The 11,917-nt window shown below is 48.8% G+C and overlaps 1 protein-coding gene across 8 annotated transcripts in view; it reads right to left on the reverse strand.

Moving 5' to 3' along the window:
* The window catches only part of AAK1 (AP2 associated kinase 1), a 170,747-nt gene extending 164,311 nt beyond the window's left edge, over positions 1–6,436 (reverse strand). The window contains exons 1-2 of one of the 8 annotated variants that reach the window (XM_058667913.1): positions 6,135–6,433; positions 5,401–5,815 (exon numbers count right to left, since the gene is read on the reverse strand). In XM_058667913.1, the coding sequence (XP_058523896.1) occupies positions 5,401–5,563 (163 nt within the window). In that variant the 5' untranslated portion in view covers positions 5,564–5,815; positions 6,135–6,433. Of the gene's footprint in view, positions 1–5,400; positions 5,816–6,134 lie in introns of all 8 variants that reach the window. The other 7 variants (XM_058667914.1, XM_058667915.1, XM_058667916.1 and 4 more) reach the window with 7 other exon arrangements.
* Positions 6,437–11,917: the final 5,481 nt, after the last annotated feature.

Here is an 11,917-nt window from a genome sequence, read left to right on the forward strand (position 1 = left end):
CACCTTCTGAGAGTGCAGGATGACAGCAGAAGGCGATGAAGCCTTCCTGCTGAAGCATCAGCTCTGAAAAACCGCAGATTAAAATGAGGACTCTGGTGCAGTAATATCTTTATGTGTGTTCTACTGCTATTTATGAAGCATTTCTTGTGAACTCTACATGCTGCTGTAGCTATCCAGGTACAAGTGTATGCCTCCCTCACAGCCGCCATTCAGAACCCACCTGAAGTGGCTGCTATTTCTCCATCACCTCATTAAACGAGCCGGACTTTGTGAGCAAGACCATGGAGAAGGCTTTGACCAAAAGGCTCTTGACAGAAAAGGCTTTGCTTATCCTGGACTTCACGTCTGAATTCTGGATTTGGCTATATTTAGTGAAGCTATAACTGTCATTATGCCTGAAACCAGGAAGAAGACACCATTCACAACCACCCCCTGAAAATCTGCAGTCTCCTTGAGGAAACCAGACTTCCCAGCAGGCAAAGACATCTGAAGTGGGAGGGATCAGACTGGCATTTGCATCAAGACAAGGCATCAGGTGTTTGTAAGGAATCTCTTTCCACCTGGTACTCAAGGGGCCCCATAAAGTAACTCTGCTCACCACTCATCTCTGTACCACTGTCATCTCACTTCCCCACCTGCTTTTGCTTCAAGAGGCTCATTTCTTACCTTCCCTGGTACCTTCCCCAGTGTAGCCCACTATTCTAGCATCCTTCCCCCACGCTAGCCACTCCCTTTCCCCCACGATCAGTGCAGGGCTGAGGCTGAGGAGCACCGTGCATGTGCCATTGCTATTCAGTAGTTATTTAGAAGGGCCACGGTAGTGTGCAGGCAGCAAGTAGAACCACAGAGCAAACATTAAAGAATGTCCTTCTACCTGTCTGGGTCTTTCTTTCCTTAACTCGGAAGGGAAACTTGTACCAAACCAAACGGCAATGTCTGACCTGGCAGCACACCTGAAACTCACCACAGCATTTCAGCATTCCACACCTTTGCACACATTGTTCTCTCCACCTCCAAAGCTTGAGAAACCCTGAACTGGAGGATCAGGTGGGCTATTTCCATTCATGTCATCAGGCCCTTTCTCTTTATCATCTCATAACATCTTTCTACCATCTACAATATATCAAGGGTCATGCTAAGTGCTAGATACGTATCACAAGGTTATTTGTTATGTGTTGGCCTATGAGTTCCTTAAGAGCCAGGCCCACATTCTAGTCATCTTAATAACCCTGGAAACGAATGCAGAGCCCTCCGCAAAGAAGCACTAGAAGAATATAAGCATACATCATAATGATGCCTCCAAGGTGTAGGATTAAATGCCTCATATGGTTATTTTTGGTGGCTTCACACACTGCTAAGCTCCATTACCATTACTCTTTAAGTAGGAGGAATTTCCAAAGTTTACTGACAGACTTTGCTGTTCTCATTAGCCCTAGACCCACAATCTTATAGTACCAGATAATACAGCTCAGTAATGCTGTCCTGGACATGCAGGTAGTTAACAAACATCTACTTATTGTTTAAAACTTAAACTTAAGGACTCACACAGGTAGAGGAATATGACAAGAGCATAACTTCTTGGAGCATTTCTCCAATGTTCCCATTGAGCTCATTCTGGAAGTTTGAAGCCAATCTTCCCTTGACATCACATGCCAATTAAGTCAGATGTGACTTAGCATCTCATCATGGCATCCTGGCTGAGAGAGCTGCATAGAACATATCCTCCTGATCACCCAGCCTGCAGACGGCCTCATCCTCTGCACTCATGACTAAGCCCTTGCTGGACAACTTGGTGAAACCAGGCCGGCAAGGCGCCAGATGCTGCTGCTGCTCTACAGACAGCCACCCACCATTCTGTCTTGCCCAGCACCTGCTTCTCTGGGTCCTTGCAATCCCTCAGTATTGAGCACAGATCAAAACACAGTTGAGGGGGAGAAGGAGAATTAGTAGGATGTAATGACAACTGGGTCTGTGTTTGAAGCTCCCCACACCATCCTTCCTTACAGTGCCCTGGGTACTGGGTACACAATACTCATGACCATTAGACAACTCCACTAGGACTGGTAGAAAAGTCACGACCTAGGCACTTAAAGAAGTATGGTCCAGGGAAGGAGCATGGCAACCACGGACATCTGATGACACTTTGGGAGCTGGCAAGGCCTCTGCAAAGAACACCTGGTTCCCCAACTACGATGAAGGAAAGGTGAAAGGGATCGCTTCTGAGTGCAGCCGCCAAACCAGTCTTTACACTGGATCCTCCTTAACTATCAATATGACACAATGTTGCCAGTGCCAATCTTTACACTGGATCCTCCTTAACTGTCAATATGACATAATGTTGCCAGTGCCAACCACTGAATGCCTAAAAAAAAAGTTAAGCACGTCCATCCCCTCATTCAATGATGGAGCTTACTTTCGAAGCAGCCTGCATCTGAGTTGGCAGAAATGTCTTACAGCCCCACACTTAAAGCCTGTGAAGTGAGATGGAGAATCAGTTTCCAAAAAGCTCCTAGGTGACCAGGATGCTCTTGACCTGGCTCCATACTTGGAGAACCATCACCATATGGAAATCGAGGTTCAAGAGTAGTCTGGAAGTTGCTAGAACATACAAGAATCTAGTCTGGGAATACCTCAAAGTTTCTTTGGAGATCTCCCCAATTGAACTGCTGGACTCAGAACTCTAACCAAGAAAAGACAGAAGACAGAACAGGTCAATCATTCATATCAGCTATATGTTGGCAGCGAAATATGGGGCAAACGGAGACTTTATGATGGACCATATCAATCAGTGGACGACCCCATCGAGCAAAACTGGCAGCGATTCATAATTGGAGAACTATTAAAACCACCTGAGCAAATATCTCAGCGCATGCCCCACATCCGGGACTTGAGGTGGGCGGGAAACTGGGTGGGGCTTCTCCCTCAATATCCCCCTTTACCTCAGATACACAATGGAAACAATACGGACATAATATTATTACATACTTCCCTATACCCCCTGAACCTTTTTTTTGTTAATCATAATTAACTATGTAAAGATTGTCAACAACTATACAATAAAATAAAATAAATTTTAAAAAAAAGAGTAGTCTGGAATGGCTTCATTCCATCCACATGTAGTACAGAACAGACTGGAATCTGAACCCAGTTCTGCCTCTACAGTCAGTACTGGTAACCCCATTACAACATGCATGAAGGTTTGCCTTGTCTTCCCAAGTTCACCGATGGCTCCTTAAAGGCAGTGTATGCTTCAGGAGCCTTTCATTTCCTCTCAGTACTTAGTAGTACTTTGGGATTTTGCAGGAGCTACATAAAGACTTTGTGTACCAGCCCCTCAGACCTACACACTTCAAAGGGCCACAAATGCAAACTCAGTTATAGCTAAAGAGCGTAAGAGAGTACTGCCAGACCTGGCTTTCCACAATACCTCTTGCTGTCTGAGTCTTCACCATGCTACCACTGCACTAGCTAACTAGCATTCATCCTTCCATCACTTCCCCTAGAAAACAATTTGTGGCTCCCCAAAATTGGGGCATATCTCCAAGATGGCACTTATCTCCCTACTCCAGTATCTAGTTCAATACCATTTCCCCAAAGCCTAGCACAGAGCCTGGCACATCACAGCCAGGCAGTACATAACTGTTAAATCAGAAAAATAAATAAATGAATGAACACTGCAAGCCCTAAGTTCCACTTTAAAATATCAACACGCACAATGTGCAGTTCTCAAGAAAGAAGAGGACTGTCTAAAAAATGAAGACTGCTCTTGCCTTTTCTCTCCCCCATGACTCGTCAGGCTCGGCTTAGAGCAACACCATCCGGGATGAGACCACGTTCCAGCTGAACAGATAAACGCTGCTGGACACCGATCAGCACAGGCCATTAGATGGCGATGAAAGAGCTCCACGCCCTGCGCCGCTGCTGGCCTCCTGCACTCACACTATTCCTCCACCTCACCACTTCGCTGCAGTCAAGGGCTTTGGCACAGGGAAGGAAGAGGCAGCTCAGACTCCAGGGTGCAGCTCTCCGGCAGCAGGCACACAAGCCAACTGCCCCTCTGCACCAAAGGCCACAGCCAGGACCCAGAGGGATGGGGGACTCGGGTCCCAGATTAAATCCAGCTACAACAGCACAGGGAACGAAAAACAAGTAACAATTTCACAAGGATAGGCACTCCCAGCTAACTCTTTTCAAACAGCATTTTTAAAGGAAAGCCTTCCACCATGCCCCGGGAACCTGGGCCCTGCTGAATCCTGCGCTTACACAAGCTCAAAGCCAGCCACAGCTTCTTCCTCTTCCCAGCCCAGGGGCCAGCCAGCTATGCTCACTGCTCATCAGGACAGGCACTCCCAGGCCCAAGTAGGTACCTTTGCTTCAGTCTTCCCTTGCCAAAGGGGTATCCCTGCTGCCCCTCATCCCCACAATCATGTTGTAGCAGGCGGTCTCTCCCTTCCCCCAGTCCTTCAGTCTATAACACAACCTACAGCAGGCTGGCCCATTCAATTAGTTTGAATTGCTTCATGCCATGAAAATTGCTGCTTTTATTAAAAATAAAAGCACACTAGGCAAGCAATGAGCTGTGAAAAGTGTGAGTCTGGCATAATTACGAAGGTTGAGGTTAAGGTTACCCAAAGAAATGGGCAGAAGATTTTCCAAGAGCCTGGGGGATCAAGATATGCATCTACATGAGTACAGACACACAGACCAGCACGCGGGCTCACAAACTGACGCCGCACACCTAACAGAGGAAAAACAAAGTCAGAGCCTCCTCTCTGCATTAAAAAACAAATAACAGTGAAGACTGGAGGAAGAGGGGCCTACTAGACTGAACTCAAAATCACCACCCGGATCTCTACGCCGCGAAGCTGATGCCAGTGGGTCAGCTTCTCAAATCCACTCAAATCCACCCAGAGCCTTGACTTGGAAAAACACACTGCCATCCTCGGAAAATCTGCTCTTCCATGCCTGCCCGTCCAAGTGTGGGAAAGTTGGGGAGGAGAAGGAAAGACCTTTCTTCTTCGTGGTTGCCCCCAACCTCTCACTCCCACTCCAAAGCAGGAGGGTGACAAGCCCACTGCCCTGCTTTCCCCTCTCCACCACCACCACCACCCCTTTAGTTTAGTGGCTAGCTTCTCAACACCCTGGTTTTTCAAAATCAAATGCCACTAAAGTAAACAATTTCAGCAACCGAGGTCTCCCCCTGCCCCCTCCCACTACCACCAAAGCCCTGTCACTTTCAGATTTCAATCTCTCAAGGACAATGAGTCACAGGGCAGGGGAAGGGGGAAGGGAGAATCAAGTGGTCAGAACCCATTCATACATTCAACGCCTGGGAAGCCACGGTCCTACCACATCAGCACAGGATCCCAGGGCCCGGCGCCCAGTCCCCCCGCCACGTACCTTCCGCCAGCACCTCATCCACGGTGACCTGCTGTCGCCCGATGCCGAAGACCCTTCCGATGTAGCCGCTGCCCAGGCCCGAAGTGCTGCCCCCTCCTCCGCTGGAGCCCGAGCCCAGGCCAGAGCCGCCCTGCTCTCGCCTGGAGTCGAAAAACTTCTTCATCTTGCAAATAGGAAGCAGCAAAGCAAAAAGACCGACCGCTTCGGGATTTTTTTTTTTTTTTTTTCAAGAAAACAGATCCAAGGATTTCTTCTCGGATTTCAGCTCGCTGAGGAGCCACCCGAGCCCGGCCGTGGGGGCGGGGGCGAGGGAGGATGCGATCGGAATATGCGTGTCAGTCGCGCCGCAGGTCGCCTCCTCCTCCTCCTCCTCCTGCTCCTCCTCCTCCCGAGGGCGATTCGTGTAAGTTTAGCCCTGTGATGACAGAGGAAGAAGCCAGGATGAATCAGGAACACACTCAGAAATTCACTGCTGAGTCCCAGGGAGAGCAAACACCATCAGCCTAGGGAGACGCTTCACGCATTTCCCCCGGCGAGGGAAAAAAAAAACAAACCTGGGGCTGAAAACGCATCCCACCTCCCCCTGAACCCGGGCTATCCCGAGTCCAAAGCTCCAGGAGAGACGGGATTAGGGCCGCCCCGGGCAGCGCTGACCCGGCCGGGCACTGCCTCCCCACCCTCGACCCCCGGTCGCCCCGCCGCCCCGCGCCAGGCAGCATCCCCGCGGCACCCACTTGAGAGGGTTCGGCCGCCGGCGCCCAGCTACCGGCCGCGCAACATTGTCACGGCCGCCGGGCGGAGAGGAGAGGAGGCGGAGGCGTCGCGGAGAGGAGGCGGCGAGGCCGCGAGAGCCGGGGCCGCGTTCGGCGCCCGCCCGCCCGCCAGCTGATCCCCCGAGCGCCCGGCGGAGACTGACCCGCCGCCCCTCCCCCGCGCGCGCTCCCGCCCGGCTCCGCCACCCAACCAGGAAGTGAATCGCCGCCGGAAGTGCCTCTCGGGGCGGTGCGCCCAGGGGCCGGGACTTCTCCGGCCTCCGCCGCTCTGCGAAGAGTCGACGGCCAAAAGGGAGCTGAGGAGAGCAGGCGGTAGGGGACAGAGAGAATTTTTTGGAAAAGCAAGTAGTTAGTCCCTGGCGCGCTGGGCTCTCTGGGAAAGGGAGTTTGGTTCTGGCTAGCGGTTGGACTACAACTCCCAGGATGCCCCTGGAGCCTCTGGCGAAGAGGCAGCCTTGGCCTCCGCGGCCTGGAAGGTATTTAGTGGGGTGGTGTATATCTAGGAATTGGCTTCTTTAGGCACATCCGGTAAGAGAAAAGTGCCTGGGACTAAGTTTCCTCGCGACTGCACATTCCACTCTTTTGGAACCATCTTATTTGCAGCCTGGGCTCCTGGCACAAGGGATTGTGGGGTTTGTGGTTTCCGAACGGGTGGAGGCTGACACCTGAAGGACGCGCGGCTTAACTGCTGAACCGCGGGATCGCCCTCGCTCGTCCACCGCCTGCCCAGGTGACGTCGGGAAGCTCGGAAGCCTGGACGCCCCCGACGTCACCTGTTAGGCGGTGGACGAGCGAGGGCGATCGGGAGACTTGTACTGGCAGTTGATTCAGACGACAGCCAGCACTGAAATAAATGATGCCCTGCTCCCCCAAACTGACGAGCTGCTTCAACTCCCGTAGGATGAGTAAGATTCAGACCGAAAAATGGCTCAAGGGTGTGTGTGAATAGGGAGACCAAGCGGTTGGCTCGATCCCAGACTTCAGGGCTCGTCAGCCCTAAAAGTAGCCCTCAATATCTTTGCTGCCCTTCCCTAACCCGCGTTCACCTAGGAACCCTGGGCTGACCTGCAGTTGTTTCTTGCTCAGAATTCTTCCCCTGACCCTTATTTTTACCAGACACGACTTCAGTGCCCAGAATGGGGTTAGCTTTTGTGATTTGCATCTGCTAATCGTGGAAGATTCTGAAGGCCAGTTGAAACACCTCTCTTACCCCAGAGATGATGCTGAAAACGCTGCCAAATCCTTGCTCTTCCCCCAAAAGCTCCGTGATATCTCGAACCCCTGAATATAGGTGAAATCTCACCTCCACCCTCTCTCTCCACTTCCTGATGCTGCCAACCCTTTCCATTTGTAATTCATTCCAGAATATTTTTCCCCCAGCTGGCACTTGAAGGGAGGAGAGAAAGGAGTCTTCAGAAAAGAAATAGTTCTTGCTTTCTGCAATCTGAATATTAAGCTGAGCTGGACAGGGCAAGCAGTGGCAGTTCCTGCTGCTGCCATTGCTTCTCTTTCAAGTGGTGCCATTGTAATTAAACTCCCTGCGCAGAGACAGCATCTTTTCTTCCAGAGAGGAGCGCAGTGCTGGTTCGCAAATTCATGCAGCCACCGAGTGAACAGCCGCACCTGCGGAAAACGTTCACTCAAAGGAAGCCCACAGAGGCGGCTTCCTCTCACTCTCCTTAAAAGGCTGCATTTGTGTCTGAGGAAGTTTGGAATACATCTTAAAATAGATGAGAAAGCTCATTTAGAATGAGGCTCATTGACCTCCCAACATTCTCAGAAGCACCCGTGGGTGTCTACTATTCTTTTCGAAGAAGGTCTGTTACGTCCTAGAATGTGTTGCTGTGTCAGCTTTTAACCTCCCTGGACTTTTCTGTTACCAGACTAGGCCAGGCTTACCTCAAATCTCCAGTCTTGTTTCAGAGATATAAAAGCTACCTGGAGGATTAGAGGTAGTTCCTGTGTCTGTATTTGAACACCCACCTCACCTCAGTACTTTAATCAGAATCCCAGGGAAGAGATGACACATCTAGAAGCGAGGCAGACCAACAGCAAACTGTGCCAATCCGTGGCTGTGACCAAGACTGCTTAGGTCTCAGGATCTGTTTTCTTAACCATAAAATCAAGAACTTTCTTCTAACTCTTAGAAAATCTGGACTCAAGTATAAAATGCAGATAAGTCACGATGATCTTAAAACTTCTACAGAGCTATAGTTGTTACACACTGGGTTAAACTGCCACTTACAAAGCTAGTAGTTCCATGTAGGAGTACTAGTTCAGGTGTTGGCTACTCTACTTCTGATTCAGTTCCCTGCTGATGCACATGGAAAGGCAGCAAAAGATAGCCCAAGTAGTTACATGGCCCTGCACTCACATGGGAGACCTGAAAGAAGTTCTTGGCTCCTGGCTCCTGGCCTCGCCCAGACCATTGTAGCCATTTAGGGAATGAAACAGTAGATGGAAAATCTGTTTGTCTCTCTGTCATTCAAATAAAGCTTAAAAACAAAACAAAAACCTACCACACCTCCTTCCAAATATAATTTGGTCCAGTTTGCTTTGCTATGCAGTTTTCTGTATATTTGTGAGGAACTCCAAGGACTGAACCCACCATCCTGGACTCAGTGCCACCTTGAATGCTGTGAATGCCTGCATACCCAGGACTGTCTTAAATCTCCTAGGTCTTGGTCCCCTTGAATACCTGGTTACCCAGCACTATTGCAAACCTCCGAACTCTCATCCCCCTTCAGGCCACTTGCCTAATCGAGCTTAGTGACCTTTGGGTTTGGGCTGTGCACTCCACCAATCCCTTAAGGCATGTATTCCTGGTGTCTACCTACAGCCACATTTGCAAATCCCTGACCCCCACTTTCCCTGTCTCCCTACCCTGAGGCCATAAAAGATGCCTCTCCACTTTGTTCTGGGTTCTGCTCCCACCTTTTCCCTACCCTACATTACATCCTTACTGAAATAAAGGCCTCTTATGTGGCTCGCTTGCTGTGTCCGGCGCCTTGTTAGCTTTGTGAAAAAGCTAACAACATTGTCATCTTAATTATCTCAAAATTAAGGAATATCATCCCCATGTCTAATACAGTAGTTGATAAAAATGTGTTCTTGCCAATTACTTAAATAACTGACTTCACGCTGTGACAAAAAGCAGTCTGATTAAGGTGGAGAGATTGAAATGTTTTAGATTAGGTGAGGTTTTGCAATATGTCCAAGAAATGCTAAGGACAACCACCATTTTTAATTTGAAAGGCCAGTGACATCTAAAACATTTATTCCATACAAAGTATACCAATTAACTATGTTAAGTGCTGACCATGATCTTGGTTAGTACTGGCTGCCTCCCTGTCAAATGGATGCTATGACCTCTTCTGTCAAAGTAATACTATCATGAAGACTTTGTAAACAAACTCATTGGCTATGTGTTGTGGCACAGTGACTTGAACCACCACCTTCCATGCTGCTATCCTGTATGAGTGCTGGTTCGAGTCCAAGGTTCTCCACTTCCAAACCAGCTCCCTGTTAATGTGCTGATGGCCCAAGAGCTTGGGCTGGGCCAGGGTGAAGCCAGGAGCTAGGAACTCCACGTGGATCTCCCACATGGTTGCATATTAGCAGGAAGTCAGACCAGAAGAGGAGCCGGGTTACAACTCAGGCACTTCAGAATGGGACTAGGCCTCCAAGCGGCATCAACTACTGTGACAATGGCTCCCATCCAGATCTTTCTAATGCATATTCAAGTTTAAAAATCACTGTTCAGCAGAAGGGAGCTACAAACAAGCATTTCCATTTAAAAAACATTTCTTGATTCGGACTTAGTTTTATGGTTAGAAAAAATAATCATATGCTCATTAAAGAGGAAAATGAAACAGTTATAATTCTGCCACTCAGAGAAAAATGCAGTTGACTTGGGCAAATGACTTAATTCCTAAGTTGCTGGGTTTCCTCATGTAAAAAATTTTTTAAAAGGTTTTTTTTTTTTTTTAAGATTTATTCATTTTATATACAGAGGAGGAGAGACAGAGAGGAAGATCTTCCGTCCGATGATTCACTCCCCAGGTGAGCCGCAACGGGCCGATGCGCGCCGATCTGATGCCGGGAACCTGGAACTTCTTCCGGGTCTCCCACGTGGGTGCAGTGTCCCAAAGCATTGGGCCATCCTCAACTGCTTTCCCAGGCCACAAGCAGAGAGCTGGATGGGAAGTGGAGCTGCCGGGATTAGAACCGGCGCCCATATGGGATCCCGGGTCTTCAAGGTGAGGACTTTAGCCGCTAGGCCACGCCACTGGGGGTAAAAGGTTTATTTTTATTGCAAAGGCAGATATAGGAGGGTAGACAGAGAGGAAGATCTTCTGTTCGATGGTTCATTCCCCAAGCAGCTGCAACAGGTGGAGCTGAGCCAATCCAAAACCAGGAGCCAGGAGATTCTTTGTCTCCCACACGGGTGCAGGTTCCCAAGGCTTTGTGCGGTCCTCAACTGCTTTCCCAGGCCACAGACAGGGAGCTGGATGGGAAGCGGGGCCACCATACGGGCTCCTGGCATGTTCAAGGCGAGGATTTTTTAACCACTACACTTTCGTGCTGGGCCCTCCTCATATAAAATTGATGACAGTACCTATCTCGTGAGGCTGGTCTGAGGATTAAACAAAGTAATTCCTATAAATCATTTAGACCAGGGCTCAAGATCTAACATCTAATAAACACAAAAAAATAGATAAATAAACAGAAAAAGCAGATATGGATGTGTGCTCTAGCTTTGTCCTGCTTGCCCCTAGAAGAGAGACCCTAATTTTATTATTATTTTTTTTTAATTTGGAAAGGCAGATTTGCAGAGAGCAGGAGAGACAGAGAGAAAGATCTTCCACCTGCTGGTTCACTCCCCAAATGGCCACAAGGGCTGGAGATGAGCGGATCTGAAGTCAGAAGCTTCTTCTGGGTCTCCGACAGGGGTGCAGGGTCCCAGAGCTTTGGGCCATCCTCCACTGCTTTCACAGGCCACAGGTAGGAAGCTGAATGAGAAGTAGAGTAGTTATGACATGAACTGGCACCCATATAGGATGTTAATGCTTGGAGGTGGAGGATTAGCCAGTTGAGCCAATGTGTTCTCCCCAACCCTCATATCTATTATTTGCCTCTTGTCTTTTACCAGGACTTTAGGGAGCACTCATCTAGCTGTTCAGGGTTGAGAAAGAATCTTAGACTGCCAATTCTTGAAACGGTCGTAGACTGATATCAGCTATATTCTGTCTTTGCCACTGTTGGCATTGTAGGCACCTGTCGCCAATTATGTAATACTTTTAAATTTTATTTTTAAATTATTTTATCAGATGCCCACAACAGTTGGGTTTCATTCAGACCAAAGCCAAGAACCTGGAATTCAATCCAGGTCTCCCACGTGGATGGCAAAGCCCCAGCTACTTAATCATTACCTGTGGGTTCGCAGAGTGCACATTAGCAGAAAGCTGGATTGAAAATGGAGTCAGACTGTTACCCAGCACTCTCTATGGGATGCTGCATCCCAAGTGTCATCTTTCCAGCACACCAAATGTCTGTCCCTATATCACTTTTTTTTTCGTTTTCTCTTGTGCCCAGCTGTATTTTCTTGCCTTCATGGGTTTATGTTTCATTCTCTTTTTTGGAACAACTCCATTCTCTGTCTTTTGTGTCTCTGACCGGATCTCTTACCATTTTCATCTCTGTTCTTTTCCTCTGTGTTCTGAGAAAGTCTTGAAGTGTGCTCT

This window comes from Ochotona princeps, chromosome 8 (assembly GCF_030435755.1).
Source record: "Ochotona princeps isolate mOchPri1 chromosome 8, mOchPri1.hap1, whole genome shotgun sequence".
Taxonomy (NCBI): domain Eukaryota; kingdom Metazoa; phylum Chordata; class Mammalia; order Lagomorpha; family Ochotonidae; genus Ochotona; species Ochotona princeps.